Source organism: Geotrypetes seraphini, chromosome 10, assembly GCF_902459505.1.
Source record: "Geotrypetes seraphini chromosome 10, aGeoSer1.1, whole genome shotgun sequence".
NCBI classification, from domain to species: Eukaryota; Metazoa; Chordata; class Amphibia; order Gymnophiona; family Dermophiidae; genus Geotrypetes; species Geotrypetes seraphini.
Genome location: NC_047093.1, coordinates 47189073 through 47215402, shown reverse-complemented (window position 1 = coordinate 47215402; position 26330 = coordinate 47189073). Strand labels below are relative to the sequence as shown.

Here is a 26330-nt window from a genome sequence, read left to right as displayed (position 1 = left end):
CAGAATCTTGAAAGTGTTCGACTGTGTGAAATATTTACCTATGACGAAGACGATGGAGTTGTGTGTTGTTATTGTCAAGATGCCAAAGCAACTGGAAAATTCTCTACTGGAAAAATATGGGATGATGTTTGGAAACTGGACTTTCTGAAACGCCATCTATCAAGTAAATCTCATACCGACAGTATTAAGAAACTCAGAAGTAAAAATCTGAATTTAAGAGGGGACTGGTTAACATGTTGCTTGAAAGCCCAACCAAAAAAGAAAACAGGCAAATTAGTAATGAACGGAAGCGTTCCAGTCTTGATGAAATTAAGGTTCTTGTCGACAGTGTTGTGCTGGCCATTAAGATGAATATCTCAATGCTCTCTGTTCAAGATATCAATGAGCACATGGCGAAGTATGTTAGTATACCTGATAGCTGGAGAAGCAAAAACTATGCGTTTGAATTTCTTGGAATTATCAATGGCATCGTGCAAGATGATCGTATGGCAGACATTAAATTAGCAACGTATCATACGTTAACTGTTGATGAAAGCACAGACATTTCTGTCAACAAGTACTTAATACTCTACTTTAAGTATCGGCCAGTCAATTCAAATGAGTATAGGACATTTGGTGGGATGCTACATTTGGAAGCATGTGATGCTACATCAATAGTAACAGCAATTAGGGAATTCTATAGGAAACATGAACTTGACCTGAATAAAATGGTTATGTTCACCTCTGATGGTGCCTCTGTTATGTTGGGCAAAATAGATGGTGTTGCAGCACAGCTGAGAAAAGACATTCCACATTTAGTGCAGCAACATTGTGTTGCACATCGAGAAGATTTGGGACTTTCTGATTCATGGAAAGAAGTAGAAACTGTAATGAGAAATGTGTACATGGTGTTCTGTCGGTCTTCTACTAAACGATGCAAATTTCAAGAAATAGCAGATGCATCTGAATGTGAATCAATTGCTTTCAGACCTCTGAATGAAGTGCGCTGGTTATCTAGACACTTTGCACTTAAAGCAATTATTCAAAATTATGATCCCCTGTTAAAATATTTTGAAGACAAAGATAATGATCCTATTGCAAAGTACTGCTATAAGAAGCTGAACAGTGAACAATTTCATATTACATTTGAAGTTTTGAATGATGTCTTATCAGAACTGGCTTCCTTAACCATGGCATTTCAAAAACATGGTTTGACACCATTGGAAGCTTATCATCTTGCAAATTGAACAAACTTCGAATGCAATACTTAGGCGACAAGGTTAAGTGGAGTGATAAAGTCAACAGTCTTCTTGACAACAGGATGAGGTCTGGAGAAAAAGTTTTAGTGGATACTAATTCCATATTAACCTTCATCAACATCCTATGTTTGCATCTGGGTGAAAGATTTCCTGAAAATGAAGTTGAGGAATGGTCTGCTTTTGACTGTACAGCAATATCAATATGCGACTTTGACTTCAGAATGCGACTATCACAATGCGACTTTGACTTCGGACATATCAGATCTCTTTGTTTCAAGTATAAACAATTTCTTCCGGAGGAAAGTGTTATTATTCAGCAATACAATGACTTTAAATTCTTTGTTGCAGAAAAAAATCAAAAGCAATCTGATAAACAGCTTTCCAGATATGATGAAATTTGCATTTCAGAATGATCAATTTGCAGATTTAGCAAAATTGATGGACATTGGTGCCATATTCTTAGCATCTAGTTCAGATTGTGAGTGTGGTTTTAGTCTAATGAACAATTTAAAGACTAAACAAAGGAATCGTTTACATTTAGAGCATTTGGAAATGCTGATGCGTGTTAAGAGTCACCTTCAAGATGGAGGCTCAACAGATCTTGACAGAATTTATTCGGACTGGATAAATATGAAAGATCACAGGAAAAAACTTTGAAAACTAAATTGCTGTTATTTTCTAAATTTTAAGTATAAAGTACAATGATACCTTATTTATAGGTAGCACTCAATGAAACATTTCAATGAAACATAATTTATGTTTATTGAAATGAGACTTTATGTTACATAAAGTGTAACTAAAATTACATTGTGTTTTCGTTAATTCAGACTAAACTCAAAGACCTGCCCATAACTGAACTCCAGGCCCTCTGGCAATCATTTTTATAGCGCACACAAATTTAGTTTTTCTTGAAAATGCGCACAGATGAAATTTTTTGCGCACACAGCCTATGAAAAATTAGAGGGAACATTGCTGGGGACCCCAAACCACGGCTGCTTTCTTTTTAAGGCCATGTGTTTTTAATTCTGTGGGGTCTGCATTTTAACGTCTACTCTTGCTGGTTTCTTTCTGTTTGTGGTTGGAATTCGTGGTGGTGAATAAATACTGCATGAATTTCCTGCTATCATATCCTAGCTCTCCCTTTTATTATGTCCAGCTTTTCTGCACCCCAGTGCTCCAAATGCCTACTACCAGATCCCAAGAAGCTAAAGCATACAGCCTTAAAGAGAAAGCGACTGTGGCATTGAATCCGCAGGGATCCTCATTTTAACTCCCGTGGACCTCACGGATCCCTCACCCCTGAGATAAGCAGATTTTTAATGCCATGTGGTTGAGATCCACGAGGTCCGCATTTTACCCCACACCTGTGGAACAGGACACTAGGATATTACCCTGGGTGAGGGGGGACTCCAGATCACCTGCTAGTCCACCCCCTGACATCACTGTTCACAATTGAAACATGCTGGACTGGGGAGCAGGGTTAAATACCTGCATATATTTCCAGAATACTGCAAATAATGCTCTGTTTAATATGCCCTGTTGTTTTGGTGCAGTATTGTGATTTTTTTTTGTGTGTGTGTGTGTGTGTATGTGTATGGAGTGCATTCAGTGAGGTTTAGGGTCTCTCACCCCCTCTTCCAGGAGTGCAGGAATTTATGTCTCTTCTCACACCCTCCCAGGAATGCACAGCTGATAGCTCTCTCACACCTCCTTTCCCGGAAGTGCAAGAACGCGGGCTCTCTTCTTGTCACCCCAATCCCAACCCCCGGGACTGTAAAGATTTTGATTCTCTCACACCTCCTTTTCTCGGGGTTGCAGAGATTAATTTAGGTTCTCCCATCTTCTCTCTCGGGACTGGAGGTGCAGGAGTCACCGTGACGTCTTCTCGCACCAACCGCCTCTCCCACGAGCGCAAGAGGTTTTGGATTTTCACGCGCCCCTTTCCCGGGAGTGCAGGAAAGCAGAGTTAACCGTCTCAGCTCCGCCCCGCTGCATCGCCCGGCCCAGCCGCTAGGGGGCCGCTGCTGTCGGCCGCTTGCTGCATTGCAGCGTCGGAGCTGCGGTGCTGGAGTCTCTCACAACAATGGCGACTCCCAACCCGGGCAACAGCTCCGGCGGCGGCAGCCCGAGTGCGGCCTTCCCGGGGACGCCGCCGCAGGCCCCGGAGCTCAACAGCATGCAGGGTAAGCGGGGACAAGAGGGGGGCCCTTCCCGGAGTCGCCTCAAGTTGCCCGACCCGGGCCTCGGTGGAAGCTGGGCCGCAGTCGGCTGAACACGCCGGTCTGGCCGGCTCCGGGCTTCAAGACAGGCGGCGGTTCCGGGGCCTGTCCGCGCAGAGCCGCTGCCGAGTACTATCTTGCCCTCCTCCCCGGGAATATCGCCGCTTTCGCTGGGTTTCGCTCCACTTTCTGTGGCAGCGGATACGCTAGAGGAGCCCCGGGGAGAGGGGGCAATGCAGAAAACCCCCAAAGGCCTGAGAGAGCACCTAGGAAAAGGGGTGAGGGGGTGATGCTTGAGCCTTTTCCTTTATCCCAAGGAGAACCCCAGTAGCTTGAGAGTTCCCCAGGGAGAGGGTTGATGTAGCATTTCCCCAGTAGAAAATTCCTGCTGGCTAAGGGGCTACAGGAAAGGCAAGAAATTATGAGCCTTTTTTTTTTTTTTTTTTTTCCAAAACCGTGAGTACTTAGAGAAGGATGACTTTGGAATTGTTTTGCAGAAAATTCTCTGTCCTCCTTGAACTATTGTAATAATCTTTTTACAGACTTCCATACTTCTTCTCTACAAGCCTTTCAATATATTCAAAGTGTAGCTGCTCAGCTACTAAGTGGGACAAAAATGTGGGGGCGTATTTACCTTATATTGGCATCATTTCACTGGTTCCCTTTTGAGCCATTTATTTATTCAGTTTTCCTATACCGTTCTCCCAGGAGAGCTCAGAACGGTTTCCATGAGTTTATTCAGGTCCTTAAGCATTTTTCCTTGTCTGTCCCTGCAGGCTCACAATCCATCTAATGTACCTGGGGTAATGGGGGGATTAAGTGACTTGCCCAGGGTTACAAGGGGCAGCGTGGGTTTGACCCCACAACCCCAGGGTGCTGAGGCTGTAGTTTTAACCACAACGCCACATCTTGCCATTTCTACAGCCTTTCAATGCTCTAGAAATGATAAATAGTATTAGTTCTTCCTTTGGAATTAAGGTTTATGTTGAAAATACATCAGCCTGTTAGGGTGCTTGGCCACACAAACACAACTAGGGCTACGTTCAAGTGTCTACTTTGAATTTAGCAAAGAATGTAAAGACCCGCAAATGTGTGTTACCTTCTGCTGGCTCTCAAATTTTGAGCCTCATTGCTGGCAGTACTTAGGATGACGGATGATACATTTGATTTTAAGGAGAATGTTGAAGGCTCTTTTTGTTGAAAAAACTTGTCTCTGCTATAAGATAGATCAGACTGGATAGGCTATTTCACCTTTATCTGCCATCATGTTTCTATCAAAATCATATGTTGTCATTTAGTTTCATGAATGTGATTAATTCAAGTAGTTGTTGGTATTGTTTTTATGTGTTGTATTCTTGTATTATGACTGGTGGAGGGTTTGGAACACCCCTAAGACTTTAGATTGGTCAAATATAAATATAGTACATATAAGATGCTATTACTATAGAATGTTTTTATACTCATGAAACTGGATTTTTTAGGTTAATTTTGAAAGTGTGGCAATCTATTTCTGATGCATATGTATGTATGTATTGTTATCCCAGACAACCCCCTCCCCAACCTGATACGGCTTTAAAGACAAGTGCTAAAAATACTTTAGATAATTTTCAAGAATTCAAAAATATTTATATTTATTAAAAAAATGCATATTTAACAAATGTGGACTGATGAAGAAGTGATGTTCATGCATTATGTGCAGTGAATACCTCTGATGGTCCAAAAACACTAAAAGGCATCTATTGAATGTGGTTATGTACTGTTTTGTTTGGGATACTAAGGTGCTGCATACTTTGGAAGAAATATTAAGTTGGGTGCTTTCTGCACTATACAGTATATGTATTGTTATGATACTTTATTTGCGAATTGTATAAGACTTTTTGTCCTTTCAAAGGAAAAAAAAGTAATAAGGGCTTGCATTTTGGATGGTGTGAAAAACTAGTCTTAGGGCTCCTTAACGCGTGGAATAGCGCGTGCTAAAATGCCGTGCGCGCTACCCACTACCACCTCCTCTTGAGCAGATGGTAGTTTTTTGGCTAGCACGCACTAATCCGGTGCGTGCGCTAAAAACGCTAGTGCACCTTCGTAAAAGGAGCCCTTAATGGTTAGATTGGCAGACTAAGAACTCAGATTTAGATTGTGCTAATGCTCCTTTTTACCTTGGGCAAGTCAGTTTTCCTTCTGTTGTCTTGGGTACAGACTTGGGACTAGATTTACTGAAGTATTGTATACATTACTTACCTTTTTAAAATCCAAGCTTAAAATAAGTAACCATTTGGTCAGTAGCCTGTAAAGGATCTAAGGGGCTCCTTTACTAAAGTGCAGTAAAGTTTTACACTACAGCATACAAACAGGAAAAATTAATGCCCAATAAGTGCAAAGCCTTTGCAGTAAATGCAGGGGGACAAACCCAGCACCTGCCTTGTATTTATCACACAGGACAGAGCCTTACCAAACAAGTACTGTGTTATATGCCTGGGCAGATTTGTGTGGGGCCTCGCTATGTAGCACAGGCCTATGCAAAAACTGTAGAAATGGAAAATCTTGGGCCTGGATTCTCTAACCCAGTGGTTCCCAACCCTGTCCTGGAGAACCCCCAGGCCAGTCGGGCTTTCAGGCTAGCCCTAATGAGTATGCATGGAGCAGATTTGCATATCTGGCACCTCCATTATATGCAGATCTCTCATATGTATATTCATTAGGGCTATCCTGAAAACCTGACTGGCCTGGGGGGTCCTCCAGGACAGGGTTGGGAACCATTGCTCTAACCAGCGCCACTAGGTGCCCAAGCTCAGTTTGAAAAAAAAAGTTTAAATGATGTTTTTAACTGAGTTTCAAGATGCCTAAAATAATTGGTGCCAGAATCATGCCTCTGTAGGCGCTTTAGGCCGCCTAACACCATTGTAGGCAAGGCTAATGCTGGAAGTGGCATTAGGCGACCTAAAGTGCCTATAGAGGTGCAATTCACATCAAAGGTAGGCACCAGAAATGTAGGCCTGGAACCCCATGGCCTATATTTTTGGTGCCTACCTTTGCCAGAGGTGTGATTCTGTACCCAGCACCATCATATGATTGACACGTGATCAGCGAGCACTTTGAAGGCAGCTGCTCAAACAGTGATTGAATCTGGGTCTCAGTGATTGTGCTACCTGTCCCCTCTGGCCCTGCTTGTTTTACCTTTCATCTGATTCCCCCCACCTCAGTATCCATTTCCCCAAAGATCTCCTCCTCTAAATTAAAGCCCTGACCACATGTGCACAAGTTTTCACAATTCTTCACCCCCCCATGACCCCCCTTCCCATTATCTCCTGGACTTATTTGAAGGTGATCCTTGGTTGTGTAAAGGGCTGGAGTGGTCACCCTCCATGTCTGCTCCATTTGTCTCTGAGTTCCAAATGATGCCCATGACTCCTAATGGTAGTCTTGTGGTACTGCTGTTGGGGGGAGGGGGGGGGTCACTTTTCCATATAAGGGCATATTGCCCTTATGTGGAAGACAAACCTTTATTTGATCAGGGGGTGGGGGAATTACATCATGGGGTATGAGAAAGTAGTCAGAAAGATTAGATTGGAGGGGGAGTATCAAGAGCTTGTTGGCCAGGCTATAGCTGCACTTTCTCCTCTTCAGGTTGTGGTACATACAGCTGCATTATTGACAGTCATGAAAGTTAGCGTGTGGTACTGCACTTTTCGCTAGCTGTCACCAGTGGCCACTCAGCTCCATTTTTTTCATGCCTATTCACTGCCCCTACCTATACTGCTTCAGCAAGTGGTCCCAGACCATCCCCATAGTCTTGAAGTTATAGAAATGTACACCCTTTTGAGAGGAATTTAAATGCCCATCATATCTCTCTTCTCCCGCCTTTCCTTCAAAGTATACCTAAAGTATACTAAGTATACTCTCAGTTATCTGGCACCCTTGAGGATTGGTAGATGCTGGATAACTCTAGTTTCTGGTTGCTTGAGAGTTACTCTAAAAATAGTTTTTTATACCTTCACACCTCACTCTCTCTATCATCCCCCCATCCCCACTTGTAGATCTAGCATCTGTTCCTCCCTTCCCACCCTCCTTTCTGGTGTGGGTCACTTTCTCTCTTCCCTCCCTCCAAACTTATGGGTCCAGCATCCATCCATCTCCCCTCCTCTGTCCTTCACCCTGCTGGACCCCCCACCCCGGGTCTGTCCTTCCTTCCTCCACGTGGGTCTAGCCTCCTGAATCCCCCTCACTTACCCAAAGCAGCAGAGATAGTGTTGTAAACAGGCTGCTTGCGGCCAGCCTCTCTGGGAGAGGAAAGGTCCTCCAGGGCTGACTGTGAGCAGCCTGTTTACAGCGCTGCCTCTGTATCTGGCTGTCGCTGCTGCCAGGGAAGAAGGGGGCTTGACGGGTCAGGACTACTGCCACTTCAGGTAAGTGAGGGGGGAGGGTTAGATTTGGACTGCTGTTGCTTTTGGTAAGTGAGGGATGAAGGGAGGGAGGGTGGTTGGTGGGTCAGGACCATTGCTACTTTGGTTAAGGGAGGGAGGAGGGGAGTTGGCAGGACAGTGCTGCTGCTGCTTCAGGTGAGGGAGGGAGGAAGGAGGGTTGGTGGGTCATGACCACTGCCGCAGCTGCTGCTTTGGGTAAGGGAGGGAGAGGGTTGACGGGTCAGGGCTGCTGCTGCTGCTTTGGGGGCTGGAGGGAGGCTGATTTTCTTTTTTGCTGGCAACTTTTTTTGCAGTTGGGTGAGTGACGGTTGCTTCAGTACCGGATAATCAGGATTCTACTGTATTAAGGTTAATGGAGATGGGGACAGACTTAAAGTCTGTGGGGAGAGACAAAGATAATGAATTTTGAAGACTGTCACAATATTTTAAAAAGTTATTAATCTGCAATATAAGGGATAATACTATTTAAAAAGTGCAGAAGGGAAAGTATCTTGTGTATTCTTTGTAGTAGCTAGCTTATGGCCCTGGTTTTCTAAGCCTGCTGACCTCTAGCCCAGAGCAATTTTAAGTCAGATGCTTTGAAAATATGACTCTTTACAGCTCTGTGACAGTAACGAAACCTAAATGCTGATCCAGTAAAAGGTGTAAACAACATAGCCTAATGTGTTTCTGTCAAACTTGGTATCAAATACAGCTACAAATTACTTGTGTTTGCAGCTTTCTTTGCCAAGGACATTTCTGAGGAGCCTGTTATGGTGGGACGAGCCACCTCACATGTAATAACTTCAGAATTAGCTTGTTTGATTGCTGTAGTGTAAAGAATTAGTTTACTGCAGTCTCCTAACAGGTGTTCTGACTGAGGAACTGGTGATGATTCCCCATTACTTTATGTGCTCCATGTACTGATGTGTTATGACACTATAGTCATAAGGGAAAACATCCACTCTTTAGCGTTCAGGCTGCATCACTCTGACTGGGTTGTATTTCCCTGCCCACCAACAGATTGAAGTAGAGAAACTGACTTATCCCAGTGACGTCACCAGTGTGCTCTGTGGAAAACTCCAGTATTTTCCAGGGCTGTGCAGTTGGTACATAAAACCTTTAACTCCAACTCCTTTATGGTATCTCCACTCCCACTCCTTTATTTATTTTTCTGCAAAGTGTGGCTTCTTGGGATTTTGGTTTAATTTGTGGTGTTCATTTTTGGTCAGCTATTAATGGATTTGCCATTTGTGTTTTGTTTGTGTGAGTTGAGCTTTAACTTATTACTGCGCTACACCGTTAGGTTTCTTGCAGTTTACAGAGTATCTAAGGGCTGTACAGGACCAGCATATGTTTATATTATAAGTCGTGGACATTACGAACAACATATATCACTGAATGATGTACCAGCTTGAGCCTTAATACAGATGAAGAGAAACATTATGACCAAACTAAGGACTTCATGCACCAGTACCTACTGTCACAGGCTAAAGAAGACCTGCTGAACAAACATCATGCCAGAAGGCTAAGAGATCCTATATATAGAAGTAATTCAACAAACCATCGTAACGGTGTTTACCTGGTAACTCAGTTCAGAAACAGAGTCAGTACCAAGCAAATTTTCTACACTGTCTGCTTGAAGAAGAAAAACCAGTTAAAAAAAATTATTTTGCCTGCTAAACCTTCTAGATGCTCCCCCAGTTCTTTTGAGAGACCATCTCTCTCTTTTCTCTCAGCGGAATGGCCAATTACATCCCGTTCTCTGCAGTCTCAGTTTGACAGCCTGGAAATTGAAAGTTTACTACTAGTTCATCTTCCACTTGCTCAACCTGTGAAGACAGATCTCTTTGCAGCAAGGCACCTTTCTACTAGCGAGTTTTATTACTCTTAATGGAAAAGCTTTTTCTTTTTTTTTTCAGTTCAATAATTTTTATTAAGTATTTTAAAGGATACAAGAATCATTTAAAGTACATAGAAACAAAATAAAGCTTTCTGTATATAAAATATATAAATCTATGTTTAACTGTATAGGAGCAAAGGCTCCAATTATTAAAAATGTATGTAAGGGATATATAAGATAAAGATGAGAGAGAGCAGTAAAGGAAAAAGGAAAGAAAAATGAAAGAGAGAAGAGCGTACATAGGAATCTAAGAATGACCATGGAGATTTGTTGTATTTCAAGTTCATGCAGGTTCGGAATGTAACTCTCTTCTCATATGCATAGGATTCAAATCTATGATACATACTCAGAGAGTTCCACCAAAAGGTATAATCTAGTAGCGAAGGTGATTTCCAATTTTTTAGGATGTGCATGAGAGCAGTCACCAACATGGTATCAATGAGTTTAGGTGGACAATTTGATTGTGTGAAACATGGGTGTTGAGAGCGAAGGATTACAATGTCCATAGAGATTTCTTCTGAGCAGTTAGTAATAGATTGTATGGTGTTCCAGACGTAGGTCCAAAAAGAACGGACTAGAGTACAATGAAATAACATATGATCAAGAGTTCCTTCCTCTTTCAAACAGTTCCAGCAAACAGAGTCTTGCTTTAAGTTAGCTTTCCACATGCGAAGTGGGGTCCATATTGCCTGCCACATAAGAAAGTACATTGATTGTGATACTCTAGAAGATAAAAGCGGGCGATTTGTGGATGACCAGAAAAGCTCCCAATCAATGTCAGAAAGCGGAGTGGTAAGTATAGCGTCCCAGTGCTTCATAGAGTGAGGTGAAAAAGTGAAGGAGTGATCTCTTAAAATACTGTAGAAGGATGATATCGCCTTGCCTTTTAATAGAGACAGAGAAGACCAGTTGTAAATAGTATTTTTGGAAGTCATATAGTCAAATCGTATATGCAAAGAAGGCAACACTCCAGTGAGAGAACGCCATTGTGAATAAGTAGAAGGAGGCAGCGAGTATGTAAAGCACAGTATATCGAATGGAATTAACGAGTTGAGGGTAAACAATTGATGGACAAACCATATACCTGCCCGCTGCCACCTTTTCCATGATAGAGATTTGTCGTGATTTTGAATTTTGGGATTGTTCCAAAGGGACATGAGTGGACTAACATTAACTGAGATTTCAGTCAATGTATCTATAAGATAAAGAGCATGCTGCGTTGCACCCAATAAAGAGTATCTTTTTAAGTGCCTTGGTATTGACACCGTTAGTAAGCATGAGATGTGTAAAGGCATACATAAAAAACATTCCATTTCAAACCAGGCAGGAAGATCTTGAGTGGGAAGATTTTGAGTGGAGGAGTTAGTGAGCCAGTAAGCTCCATATTTGGCTAATGAAGCAATATAATAGTGATAGAAATCAGGAAAGTTAAGACCACCGTTGATCTTAGAGGCTTTCAGTTTGGCGAGAGCAATTCGAGGTTTTTTCTTGTTCCAAATGAATTCAGATATTTTCATATTTAGCCAATGAAATAATGATTTCCGGCATAACAGAGGAAGCATAGAAAGGATATAATTAATTTGAGGGGCCAGAGTCATTTTGATGGATGCAATTCTACCCCACCAGGATAAAAAAAGTGGAGTCCATCGAGATGTAGTGTTTAGAACTAGATTTTTGACTTTAGATATATTAAGATCTTGAGCATGAACCGAATCTTTATGTATTAAAATCCCCAAGTATTTCACAGCTTCATGTGACCATGAGAAAGGAAAATGAGCCAAATCTGATGGAAGTATATTATCATTTAGAGGGAAGATCTCTGATTTCTCCCAATTAACAGAGTATCCGGAAAGGAGGGAGTATTGAGTGATAATATGAATAAGATTGGGAAGGGAGAGTAAAGGGTCCCTCAGAAAAAGTAAAACATCATCAGCATAAGCTGCTAATTTGAAATCTCGATCAGAGGAGGGAATACCTTTAATTGAGGGACTTTGTCGTATAGCTGAAAGGAGTGGCTCCAACACTAAATTAAATAGCAATGGTGAGAGAGGACAGCCTTGTCGAGTACCTCTATGGAGGGGAAATTTATTGGATAAAGAATTGTTAATCCTAATACGAGCTGTGGGTTGATGATATAGCGTTTTTATGCAGTTTGTAAAAAATGGGCCAAAATTATACCACTTCAGGACACGGAAAAGGAAAGGCCACTCCACTCGGTCAAAGGCTTTTTCAGCATCAATAGCTAGGCCTATTACAGGGTCTGACATAGTTTTAGCATGAGCGTTAATATAGTGAAATAGGCGCAGGTTGTCTCCTATATATCTTTGTTTAATGAACCCTGTTTGATCTTTATGTATAAGCAATGGGATTATTTTGGTAAGTCTTAATGCAAGTAATTTTGCCATTATCTTGTAGTCTAAATTGAGGAGAGAGATGGGGCGAAAGTTTTTAACCAAAGTGTCATCTCTGTCAGGTTTAGGGATTACTACAATGGTGGCCTCGGTGAAATTGAATTGCTTGTCCGGAGTGGAGTGGAGGAAGTCATAATATTTAAGGAGATGAGGAGCTAGTAGGGTGCGAAATTGCTTAAAGAATTCGTTCGTGAAGCCGTCTGGGCCAGGGGCTTTCCCAGCAGGTAAGGAAGATATGGCAGTTTCAATTTCTAATATAGTTATTGGAGAATCAAGTTCCAATTTAACAGATTCTGGAATGGTCGGATGAGTTAAGGAGGTAAGAAATGAGTCTATATCTGCTTCAGGAGTGGTAGATTCGGATTGGTATAAAGAAGTATAGAATTTTTCAAATTGAGAGGAAATTAGAGATCTGGTTTTGACTAATTGACCTGATGGATTCTGAATAGCCGTTATATGTAGTCTTTTAGATTTATTTTTAAGGTATCTGGCCAAAGGACGACCCATTATATTATCTCCCATGTAATGACCAGAGTTAGAGATAAAAATATCACGCCTAGCTATATATGAAACTAAAGTATTATATTCATATTTAAGATTTTGAATACGTTGGAAAGTATTTGGGTCATGTATGTGATTAGACATATGTTGTAATTCTAAGGTTTTGATGGAGTTTTCTAAATCTTTTTCCTTTCTCATGGACTGTTTCTTTTTCCAAGAGGCAATGGAAGGGCAAATTTCAGGATCTTTAGAATTATTTTCAAAAAAATCCGCAGTGAAAGAATTGATTTTTTCAATAATTTCCTCGTCTAGCAGTAAGGTGTTGTTTAGTCGCCATGAGGGGGATTCCTTATGTGGGACTGAGATGGATATATATAAAGAGATGGCAGCATGATCCGTGAGAGAGATTGGATGTATAATGGTATTGGTGAGATCTTGAATAAGAGAAGGGGATAAGAGAAAATAATCAATTCTCGAGTATGTATTATGTGGAGGTGAAAAATGTGTGTATTCTCTACCTTTCGGGTAAAGCAAGCGCCAAGGATCCACAAGAGAAAAGGCGTCCTTTAAAGCATGAAGAGCTGTGAAAGACTTGGATTTGGAGGGTTTACAAGAAGAAGATCTGTCAATATATAGATCTTGAATTTGATTAAAGTCCCCTCCCAATATCAGAGAACAAGTATCAAATTCAACTATCGCCAGCTGAAGCTCTTTGAAAAAGTCTGGGTGGTCTTTGACCGGGCCATATATATTAAGAAAAATAAAATTAGTTGAGTGTATCGCAGCATGTACTAGACACCATCTTCCTTCCGTGTCTATTTTAAAATTGTGAATAACGGGAAATAGTTTATCATTGAGAAATATTGACACACCATTTTTCTTTTGATGAGTTGCAGGGGAATATAAGTGAGTTGAAAATTCCTTTAGTTGAAATTTCGAGGCAGCAGCGGGTAGGAGGTGGGTTTCCTGCAAATAAATTATATCAGGATGTTTATTGGATACATAATTAGCTATCTTTTTCCTTTTAATGGGATGGTTAAGACCATTCACATTAAAGGAAAAAACATGTAAATCAGCCATAATATATGATATATATTGTTGAATCATAGATTATATCTCCTCTGTCCAGAAAAAATAACTGATATAATTGTAAGCTCGGGCAGACACTCCTGTCTAAGAAGAGAGATAAAAAAAGTGTGAAAGTAAAAGAAAAGAAATCAATAATATCAGCATAGTATATGGTCAGAAAAAGAATGGACCACACTATTCTACATATTTTAAAACATTTTAAATGTGATCCTGTGACCACGGAATAATAACACATATGGAACAACTAGTAAATTCCACACCTATTCAATAACAGAAAATTTGAGATTAGTGTGCTTAATTTAGCAGAATATATGACATAGTATATACAATTCATTACGAATTATAAGAAGATGAATAGACAAAATAGACAGTGAATTTGGAACTATCCAAGCAGGATGTCATATCTCTATATTGATCAATCTAAGGTAGGTTTAAAAGATGCAAAAATAAGATGAGTTAAACCGTTGGATCCATCGCCAGGGCGCCGCCAGCTACTGTCACAGGTATAGAATCTATAAATTGTTGAACAGCTATTGTGTCTGTGAAGGTGTGTGATTTCCCATCATGCCAAATGCGTAGGGATGCAGGATATATAAGTGCAAATCGCACTCCTCGATGATGAAGTATGGAGCATAGTGGTGCCATCGCCTTACGAAGGGAGGATACATGTAAAGAGTAGTCATTGAATAGTAGCAATTTTTGTCCTTTATATTCAAGCCGGCCAGATTTCCGAAAAGCTTGCATGATAAGCTCCTTTTCTTTCCAGTTGATGTATCTAGCAATTGTTGTTCGCGGGTGGTTGTTATCACTTGTACGTTGGCCCAAACAGTGTGCCCGTTCGCATAAAAAACCAGTCGTTGGGGTCACCAGGCCAAGTTGCTTTGGTAGCCAAACTTGAAAGAAATGATAGAGGTCTTGGTCTTCTTGGAGCTCAGGTAGCCCCACTACTCGTATATTATTACGACGCTGACGGTTCTCCTGAGCATCTAAACGTTCTGTCAATGCTGTCACCTGGGTCTGTAAACTAATCACACTCTCCCGTTCATGTAGTACTGCGTCCTCATTTTCAGATATCCTCTGTTCTACTGCTGTAATACGGCCAGCCTGTGTTTCAAAGCGGTCATTAATGCAGTCAACTGCTGATTGTAATTTATGAAGTTTATCTTCCAAGGATTTAATGACCATTTTTGAAATTTCCTGTGCCCATTCACTCCAGTGTATCGAGGTTGGAGTGGGAATTGGTGACGCTGCCATTTTGAGCATGGAGCAGTCAATTTTGTGTTTCGGCGTTTTCGCCGATTTTACTGGCATGTCGGGTTGTTGCGCACTAAAAGAGGGCTCACTTACCAACAACCGTCGACAGGGACCCCAGTTGTGGCGATCTGATTTGTTTTGTTTATTAGGCAGACGAGTTCAATAACTCCGAGATATTCGGTTTCAGATACAAATTAAAGTTCCTTGCATCGAGTTCTCTCCGATTGTATAAAAATATAAGATATAAAAGCACGGTTTAATTTAAAACTAGGTGCGGGTGTAAGGAGCCGTTACACCATATGTGTAATCATCGCGGCAATCAGGCCACGCCCCATTTTTTTTTTTTTTTCTTTCCCTTTCCTTTCCTTCTTTCTTCCCTTTCTTCTTCCCCCTCGGCGGCCCGCAGTGGGCTGAGAAAAGAAAAAAAAAAAAAAAAAAAGCTTTTTCTATCTGGCCGCATTCTCACCAACAGGTTCCTCTACATCAGTGGTCTCAAACTCAAACCTCGGAGGGCCTCAGAAAAAAATAGTTAATGTCTTATTAAAGAAATGACAATTTTGCATGCAGTAAAACTCTTTATAGTTTATAAATCTTTCTTTTTGGCTAAGTCTTAATAATAATATTGTAATTTATAGGTAAAGAGACATATAATCAAGAAACTGTTTTCTTTTGTGATTATGATAAACATACGAAGGCCTCAAAATAGTACCTGGCGGGCTACGAGTTTGAGACCACTGTTCTACATTGTCCAATTAACTACATTTTATTATATCCTCTACATCTGTCAGATTCTGGTCTCAAATCAAACTTGCTCATATTTTATCTTGCAACTATTTTGGCCTTCCATACGTTTGTGGACAGTAAACCAATTTCACCCTCTCATTTCTCATCTTATGAGAAGTCTTACTAATCTTAGGCCTCCAGCGTGGGACCTGCATTTGGTTTGGGATCTTTTAATGCAGGCCCCCTTTTCAGCCATTGGGCTCATGCTTCACTGACATTCCTTACTTGGAAGACTGTTTTTTTTTTTCTCACTACTTAAATTCCGCCAGAAGAGTTAGTGAACTTCAGGCTCTGGTTACATATTATCCTTATCTCCAATTTGTTCCTAACAGACTACAATTATGAACACATGCTAAATTCCTTCCTAAGGTTGTTGTGGTCTTTCATCTCAACCAATTTATAACTCTACCATCATTTTTTCCTCCTCCGCATTTCTCTCCAGCAGAGCATAATTTCCACATATTGGACCAGAAAAGCATTGATTTTTTTTTTTTAAATCTCAAAGCAACTGCTCAATTCCGTCAGCCCACTCAGCCTTTCATTTCCTACAGTCCAGCTACTCGTGGAACAGCAGCATAAAAGAGAGATCTTTCCTGTTGGATAGCACATTGCATCATTTGCTGCTACACAAGAGCACACCTCTGACTGCTGGCTTCAATTGGGGCTTATAATGTACGAGCTAAGGCTTCTTCAATAGTGAAAGTAAAATCCATTCCCATTCAAGATATTTGCACGGCTGCAACTTGGTCTTCAGTGCATACTTTTGCGAAGCACTGTGGCCTGGTTCAGAGCTTAGCACACGATGTACGTTTTAGACAATCAGTCTTACGGAACTTGTTTGCACTATGGCTATTTTTTGCCACCACCCATCTCCTCCTTTGAGCTTAAGACTCACCAACTAGTGTGCCTGCATATCCCCTACTTGTCTCCAGAGAAAGCAAAGTTGCTTACCTGTAACAAGTGTTCTCCGTAGACGGCAGGAGAATGCAGCCACACTTGCCCGCCCTCCATCCCCTCATCTCAATCCTTTTCATTGCTAGAGACAAAACTGTCAAACTGAGAGGAGGGGCTCTGGGTGTAGGGACTCCTGCACATGCCCATAAGCTCAAAAGCTTACCTAGCTAGGGGAGAGCACCGGCACTCAGGTTCAGTCAGAGGATTTCACCGTGTGGCTTTATTCCCCTTCTGTCTAAGGAGAATACCTGTTATAGGTAAGAACTTTGCTTTCACTCAATATCTTTAAAGAATTTGAATGCTGTTGCTAAAAGTTTGGCTTTTCAGCTTAGCATATAGGTTAAAATTTGAGCCAACTTAAGCGTGTCTGGTTTGTGATTAATGTTGTCTTTTCCTCCTAGATTCTTCTTACTCTTTCGTTATCTACTTCTGTTTTAAGTTTAATTGCATGCTCTCTTGTTGTTATAGGTTGTTCAACTTTCCTTTTTTATTTTATTGTAAACCCCTGAGATCTATTGTGTGTAGCCCAAGCAATATAGCAAATTTTAAATAAATCATAAACTATTATCGGTGAAATAAGAAATTTACCCCGCTTTTATGAAGCTGCATTAGGGTTTTTTATTGCAGGCTGCAGTGGTAAAAGCTCTACGATAAAAAATCTTGATGCAGCTTCATAAAAGGGGGGAGGGGTTAAGTATTATAAGTGAAAGAACACTACAGGTCATGGACCTGGGGGGCCGCCGCGGGTGCGGACTGCTGGGCACGATGGACCTATGGTCTGACTCGGCAGAGGCGATGCTTATGTTCTTATGTGCATGACATACAATTTATTAGGAGTCAGAGTTGGAGTCTGCACATTTTCAATGACTCCAGTAACCCAAAAATTGCTTCTGACTGACTCCACAGCCCTGGTATTTTCTCCATTTCCAGTAGATGGTAGGTTGTTAATGCAGATGTTCCTGGTCTCTGGCCTAGTTCCCAGCCATGCAGGCTAAAGCAGTATAGCTAGGTTGCGCATAATACTATTGCTACTGATCATTTCTATAGCACTGTTAGATATACACAGTACTGTACATTAAACATGTAAGAGAAAATCTCTGCACAAGAAATAAGGAAAAAATCCAACAAAGGCTGCAGTGAAATAAAACAGATGAGAAAACAAAAAAAAAAAACCTGCAGACAGAATGTACAAGATGCAGGCTATGTTTATTGTATCAAATATAAATGCGGTTAATAGTACCATCCTTTAAAACAAACCTAAGGACCCGACACGGTCCGTGTTTCTGTAAACATGCCTTCCTCAGGGGTCCAGTGTTAGTAAGGTTTGCAAGTTTCTGCCGAATGTGTCGGTGCGCGATTAATTCTACGCTTATACAGGCTTATGTTTAATTCATATTGCGGTTTATTTCAAACCTTACTAACCCTGGACCCCTGAGGAAGGCGTGTTTACTGAAACATTGACCGTGTTGGGTCCTTAGGTTTGTTTTAAAGGGTGGTAATATTAACCGCATTTATATTTGATACAGTAAATATAGCCTGCATCTTGTACCTTCTGTCTGCAGTTTTTTTCTTGTTTTCTCAGAGACAATCCCTGCACAATAGAGCTTACAGTCTAATTAAAACAGGGTTAAGTAGGGGGTTAGGGAATTTCTCATAGAAGGAATGATAAAACAGGCATCGGTACTTTACAAGTGAGTGGAAGTTAGGAGTTAAAAACAGCCTCGAAAAAGTGAGCTTTTAGCTTAGATTTGAATACTGCCAGAGATGGAGCGTGACGTACTTACTCAGGCAGTCTGTTCAGGCATACGGCACAAGATAGAAGGGATGGAGTCTGGAGGTGGCAGTAGAGGGGAAGGGTACAGATAAGAGACTTACCTGATGAGTGGAGTTCCCAAGGAGGAATATAAGGAGAGATAAGAAAGGAGAGATACTGAGGAACTGCAGAGTAAATGTACTTATAGTCAGTAAAAGGAGTTTGAACTGTATGCAGAAATGGAGAGGGATAATGTGAGCATTGCGACACTGCTAAAATATAAGTCATGCAACAGAATTTTGAACAGATTGAAGGGGGGGAGGGATGGTTTAGTGGAAGACCTGTGAGAAGCAAGTTCCAGTAATCTAGGCATGAGGTGATAAGGGTTTTTTGGTAGTGTGCTCAGAAAGGAAAGGTTGGATTTTGGTGATATAGAGAAAGGAACAACAGACTTTAGCAATCTGTTGAATTTGTGCAGAGAAAGAGGGAGAGAAATCAAAGATGACCCTGAGGTTGCGAGCCAATGAGTCAGGAAGGATGAGAGTGCTATCCACAGAAATAGAGAATGGAGGAAGAGAAGTGGGTTTAGATCACAGGTGTCAAACTCAAGGCCCACGGTGCAAATCCGGCCCGCCTGGTCGTTTTATGTGGCCTGATGTCCCCAGTGTTACTTTGTTGCCGGCTCCCTCCTCCTCACAGTCGTAGTATGCACGGAGCTGCGTGTCCCACACCTCATCCAGAAGCATTCCCTCTGATGTTGCGACGTCAGAGAAAAGGCTTCCGGTTCAGGTGCAGGATGCATGAGTTGCTACTGCACTTGGCTCTGTGCACACTACAGCTGTGAGGAGGAGGGAGCCGGCCACAAGGTAGAAGGAGGGAGCCGGCCACAAGGTAGAAGGTTAGACACCCGCCAGAGGGAGGCACAGCATGGAGGGAGGGAGAATGATTTTATTTTCAAGTTACCGTAGTATTTGAATTGTGTCAATTTTGAGCATTTTAATCTGCTGTCTATCTTTTGCACTGCTCAGGAAGAAATACAATTGTTTCTTTTTCTCTGGGGGTTGTACTGCATGCAGAATCTTGAATCTTAGGGTGTTTTTAAAAAAAAAATATTAGTACTGTACTTTTAGTTTTTGGTCCCTTATTTGCATAGGAGTTATCTGTGTTCTGGTAGGAATGAATGTTGAGAAGTATATAGTGTGTTTTGTGTAGTTTAATTTTGTGGTTAACCATTACCATTATTACATTACATTAGTGTTTTCTATCCCGCCAATACCTTTCAGTTCTAGGCGGTTTACAAAAAGATGTTAATAAGATTATATTGTGTGTGTATATATGAAAAATGAATGGAAAAAATGGTGTTATAATTAGTATTATTATGGGGGTAGGGTCTGGCCCTCGAATTAGCCTGTGTTTTGGATTTCTGTCCCTTAATGTGATTGAGTTTGACACCCCTGGCTCAGTCTTGGCCATGTTCAGTTTTAAATGGTGTTGAAACATCCAGGCAGCAATGTCGGACAGGCAGGCTGAAACATGGGCCTGGATTCCTGTAGAGATTTCTGGTGTAGAGGTAGATCTGAGAGTCACCAACAGATAATACTGAAAACCATGGGAAGAGATCAGAGCATCGAGGGAATGAGTATAGATAGGGGAGGGGAGGGGGGAAGAAATGTTCTCAAGACAGTGCTCTGATGTACACTGATTGACAGTAGAATGGCAGTGGAGGAATATCCACTATTGCATACAATAAAAGTGTGATGAGAGAGATAAGAAAACAGAGCCCTGAAATTCAAGTGAGGACAGCATATCGAGGAGTAGGTGGTGGTTTTTCCTTCATGATGACCGGGGTACAGGCTTCCATGTGCTATGGCTATATGAGACCTTCTACAAAAATGAAAATCTAATGTTGTAATAAAATATATTAAGAGCATAAATATTCAATGATAGTGCTCAGTGAAAGCCATTCAGAACTTCAAGGCATGAATAGCACGGGACTCTACCAGTTCTGGCTTAAATCCATCATAGTGCTATGATGGATTTAAGCCAGAACTGGTAGAGTCCTGTGCTCTTCATGCCTTGAAGTTCTGAATGGCTTTCACTGAGCACTATCATTGAATATTTATACTCTTAATATATTTTATTACAACATTAGATTTTCTTTTTTGTAGAATGTGTTAACTAGAACAGAAAATTTATATTTATATATTTATAATTCCCAAGAATATTGAGTGTATGGCTATATGAGAACCATGTTAACGTTGGCTATGCAGCTGTCAGGGTCTTCAGAGGGGACTGATTTTGATTTGTTGTGTATTCAGTGGCCTTCACAATGGTTGCATGGAGATAGCTCTGACTGCTTCATTGGGCTATGGATGCAGTATCTAAGAAGCTTCTCAATTGTCCTTCAGAGGCTGATTCTTGGTTACTTTTTGGAGAGTATTTTGAGAAGTTAATCAAGAATGTTGGGGGCTCACCCTCTCCGTCTCCCAGAATTGAGCCAGAAAGGGACACAATGTAATCCCTTGGTTAAGTCTCGTTCTTGGGGTGTTAGTTGCTTATGCTCAGCTAAGTAGCAGTCTGGTTCAGTTCCTTTCCTTAGCAAGCCATTTTAGTAGGGCCCTTTTCACAGCCCCCATAAGATCAGGAAATCCAGGGCCTTCCAGTGCTGCCAGAGGCTCCAGGAATTCCGAGTGAGGGTGTGCCAGGCCCCTCAATGGCTCAAATAGGGTTAGATTGGCCCTCTTCAGCCACAAGTGGGCCCTTATTGCCTTGGACCAGTAGGTACCCAAGGTGGTCAAGCAGAACTATGTCTTAGTTTTCTCATCCAAATGGGAGTATATTTTGTGATATTTCAAACTTAGTCTTTAATAAACTGAATCTTCAGTGGCTTTGGCATAAATATTTGATTTGTGTTTCATGGGATCATCACTTTCCATTCATTTTGAAATCCCCCAGATACTTAGATTTCTTTCCTGATTCTACATCTTTCAAGTTTCAGTTCAGCCTGCCCTCTTCCATTTGGCAGTGATGGCGTTTTCTATTGGGCCTAAACTCAGATTCATAGAAACACTGGCAGTTCTTCTCTTTGTGCCAAGCCAGCAGCAGTTGCTGGCTTATAGATGCTTGGGTGATCTGGTGCCCAGGAATTTTCCACTTCTAATCTATTAATTTCTGTGTAATAGATATGCTATTAAATATCGGAGACCGTTTTTTTTCTGTATAGAAAACTAGGCAAGAAATGGAATTAACTGGTGATCAGACATTGTGTATTTTTACAGCAGTTTAGCTACTGATTAGTGTGTGCTGATTTCTCTGTAAATTCAATTGAATTGGATTGTTTTCTCTTAGGATATTGAGGATTTTTTTTTTAATAGATAAGTTAGTAAAAAGTTTGATCAAATTTGGAATTCTACTTGCTGAAATACTGTAATCCTATTCCACAGACTTTTGACACTGTGGTGTTAGTTCTTAAAGTTAGTAGATGGAGAGAAAAACATAGAAACGTGATAGCAGATAAAGGCCAAATTGCCCATCCAGTCTGCCCATCCGCAGTAACCATTATCTCTTCCTCTCTCTAAGAGATCACACGTGCCTGTCCAAGGCTTTCTTGAATTCAGACACAGTCTCTGTCTCTACCACCTCTTCGGGAGACTGTTCCACGCATCTACCACCCTTTCTGTAAATCACTGAAAATCATTTATTTAAAGTGGAGAAAAAGCCTCAACCATAAATACTATACAGGCGGCAATCCAATGAGTTTTTTTAGCTGTTCTAATTCAGTATCATAGGCTTCTTGTTCTTTTCCCTTTTTCCCTGGTGAGATGTTTCCCTGTTTTGAAAATTACATTTTTGATAATTATGGAGTTTTTTTTGCCTATCAATACAGACTTAGAATGGCTAAAAAAACTCATTGGGTTGCCGTCTGTATAGTATTTATGACACGCAGCTCCTGATTGGTGAGGCCCGACTTTAGTACAGGAAGAGGCGGTCGGAGCATATGGAGAGTGGCTTCCTTCACTCGCTGGTGCTCCGATTGCCCTCACCTGCCTCTCCAACTGCCCTCTCCTGCTTCCCCTTCTCGGTCGGAAAATACTGCGAATGACTGGGACCACAAATTTACGGGGGAGCACTGTACCACATAAGTCAGACTTACCAGCCTGAGGTTCCCTACTTCTTCCTTACTACTACTATTTATCATTTCTATAGCACTGAAAGGCATAAGCAGTGCTAGACAGTTAACATTCAATAGACAGTCCCTGCTCAGAAGAGCTTACAATCTAACGGCCCGCCAAGGTAGTCTTTAATGCAACATCCTCAGATTCATTCACGACTGAATATGGTATCCCACAGGGTTCAATTTTATCTCCTCTACTTTTCAATATCTTTTTGGCCCCTCTTTTAATACAGTATAAGGTTTCATGATGTTCGCTTATGTGGACGATGTCCAACTAGTTCATCCGATAGATTTAAATAACCCAAATGAAGCAATGCTCATAAACCAAAACCTGGGAAAAATTAACTCTTGGCTTGATTCTAATATGCTTTCCTTGAACATCAAAGTCCAAATTGATGATTTTTCCCATCAAAGAAGGACTTTCCCTGCAGGCTCCTCTAAAACTCAAAACTCTCTCAATGATGTACCGTCATTAAAATTACTTGGAGTCACTTTTGATGCCAAATTTAATTATCTTCATATTAGTACAGTGGTCCAGCGTTGCTTTTATCAGCTGTGCATGATTAGATCTCTATCCAAATTGCTACAACCCACCTCTCTGAATATTCTGATCCACTCCCTTGTGATTTCTTGTATAGATTATTGCAATGTCCTTTACAAAGGCATAACAAAAAAAAAATAAGAAGACTCCAGATCATATTTTTTTGCTTTAAATATAATTTTTACTGCAGTGTTCTGTACCATCACGTTACTCCCCTTTTACATAATACTCACTAGTTACCAGTAGAACACAGAATCACTTATACAGTAAAATCCTTTTGTTAACATTCAAAACCTAATAAAATAACCAGCCAGAATTTATTAATAATCTTCTTATCCCATATAACCCATCTAAGACTCTTCGATCGTCTGCTCAAAATCTTCTTTCTATCCTGTCATTAAAGTACATAAACACAATGAGGTCTACCATTTTTTCCGTGAGAGCTCCCTCTCTTTGGAATAGTATCCCGACTTACTTACACGAAGAATCAATTCTTAATCATTTCAAGACAAAGCTAAAGACATTTCTATTTCTTGACGCCTTTGAGATCTAACTGCCCTTTTTAGGGTGACCTAGAATGATTTTACCCTCCTATAGTTTTTCCTCTAAATATTATCTTTTACCATGAAAATTGTAGTTCTTGCCTATGTACCTTTTGTCCCCGTTTGTCATGGTTTTATGTCTTTGAATGTTATTGTCGTCCCTAGAGATGCCCTGTCATCTTAAATCTGTATTTTAGCCAATGTATGCTTTTGCGAATTTGTACACCGCCTAGAAGGCTGATTGGGCAGTATAAGAAATTTAAAATAAACTTGAAACTTTTGTGGAGAGGGACCACATTTGCCCTTCTCCAGTCCTCCTGTACCACTCCTAACTCCAGAGAAGCATTGTAAAGGTTAACCAGCAGAGCTGCCAGAATTTACCTAATTTCCTTCAGTACCTTTCGATGTACACCATCTGGCCACATTGCTTTGTCCATCTTTAGTTTAGGTAGCTTCTCACGGACACAATCCTCTAAAAATCTATTATGGGCTACCACACTTCCATCCCTATTTGCATTTGTCTTCTGTGGTCCTGCTCCTGGCGATTCAACTATGAACACAGAACAAAAATATTTGTTAAGCAATTCAGCCTTACCTTTTTAGAAGCTTCTACGTATTTCTCCCCTTCACCTTTGAGTCTCACAAAGCCACTTTTGCACTTCTTCCTATCACTAATATATCTAGAAAAAAATGTCTTGTCCTCTCATTTTACCTTGTTGGCTGTATTTTCTTCAATTTGCATCTTTGCTTTCCTGACTACTCGACCAGCCTCTCGTAACTTTTCCAGAAATTTTTGCCTATCTTCCTCTTTCTACAATCTTTTTGTAGTTTATGAAAGTTAATCTCTTATTCCTTACCTTCTCAGCTACTACTTTTGAGAACCAAAGCGGCCGCTTACTTTCATTACAAAATGGTTTGTTGCCCTTACAATAGCTCCTTTCAGTTTTGCCCATTGCTTTCCTACTTTTTCCAGGTGTTCCCATCCAGCCAACAATTCCTTGACATAATCCCCCATCTGAACAAAAATTTTTTTTTTAAAAAGTCTAGAACCTTCACTTTTGAATGAGCCCTCTCTACACCAGTTTTAATATTAAACCACACCATGCAGTGATTTCTGGATACCAGATGATCACCCACTATAACATCAGAAACACTTTCCCCGTTTGTAAATATGAAATCCAGTATGACCCCATATCGCATGGGTTCCATTACTAACTGCTAGAACAGTTCTCCTTGTAGAGAATCCAGGATCTCCATACTTCTAGGATACCCCACAATAGGGATATCCCAATCAACAACTGGCATGTTAAAATCACCTGTCTATAGTACTTCCCCTTTTATAGCTATATTCTGAATGTCTGCTATTAAATCTATCCACTTCTATCTGTGAAGGAGGCCTGTATATTACACCAATGTATAAGAATACATTTTCCATGCCCTTTTTCCAGATTGCCTCTTGCTTACTCTGTAGAGCACCATCCGATTGGTGAGCCCAATTTGGGGGGGGGGGGGAACGAATTGATTCAAATCAACGAATCGGGCAGTACTAGTGTAGACTGGTGTAGCTGGATACTAAGGAAGGTAAAATTTAGATATACCTGTTAAATTTCCTTTTTTTTTTTTTTAAGTCCTGCATCAGTCTGTGACTTGCCCTAAAATATTTTGGTTCAAGAGACTCATCAAGTTTTCTGTTTTCTCTTTAATTGGTTTCATTAAATTTTTTGTTTAAAAAAAGAATTGCTGCAGTGACTAGATGGGGTGTGAGCGTGATATATGGGACCTTCTGCTGCTTTGGCAGAGGCATGCTAGAGTTTTCCAGAGTGCACCTTCCTATAAAGCAGTGGTTCTTAAACCTGTCCTGGGGGACCCCCGCCAGTCGGGTTTTCAAGACATCTGTTATGGATGTGCATGAGGCAGATTTGCATATAATAGAGGTGACAGACATGCAAATCTGCCTCGTGTACTCTTGAAAACCTGACTGCCTGGGAGTCCCCTAGGACAGGTTTAAGAACAACTGCTATAAAGCATCAATGCTGCTGGAAGAAATTAATTTCTCTACCTCCATCTGCTGGTAGGAGTGGAATACTAGCTGCTTGTGCAAACTGGTGCAGCAGGACTAAAGGAAAGAAAACTAACAGGTATGAGTAAATTACACCATATTAAGGTAATAGAACCTTGTATATCTACTTTCTAAAGATGAAATGGAACAGAATCTTTAGTGAGTTTCTTTGCTCTTTGGCTGACTGGCTCTGGTCTTAGTTGAATTTAGTTTTAGTTTTAGGAGTTTAATGAATACTGAACTCAAACTGGGTAGTGATAAAACAAAGACTCACAGTAATAATAGTGACCAATATAATGCACTTATAAAATTTCAGAGGTGCCCAGCATGTGCTTCTTTAATTCATTCTGTTCTGAATAACACAACTTTCTAGGCTTCAGGCTGGCAGGGCAGCAGCCTTCTTACTGTTTTATCTTGTATCCTGCCATCTAGAGCAGTTTTGAGTTTCAAGTTTCAAGTTTATTAATTCTTTTGATTAATCGCTTAATCATAGTTCTAAGCAATGAACA

At 40.8% G+C, this 26330-nt stretch overlaps 1 protein-coding gene across 1 annotated transcript in view; it reads left to right on the top strand.

Moving 5' to 3' along the window:
* Positions 1-2994: 2994 nt before the first annotated feature.
* MAP2K4 (mitogen-activated protein kinase kinase 4) overlaps positions 2995-26330 on the top strand; it is a 150818-nt gene continuing 127482 nt past the window's right edge. The window contains exon 1 of the mRNA XM_033961139.1: positions 2995-3421. Within this exon, the coding sequence (XP_033817030.1) occupies positions 3322-3421 (100 nt within the window). The 5' untranslated portion in view covers positions 2995-3321. The remainder of the gene's footprint in view (positions 3422-26330) is intronic.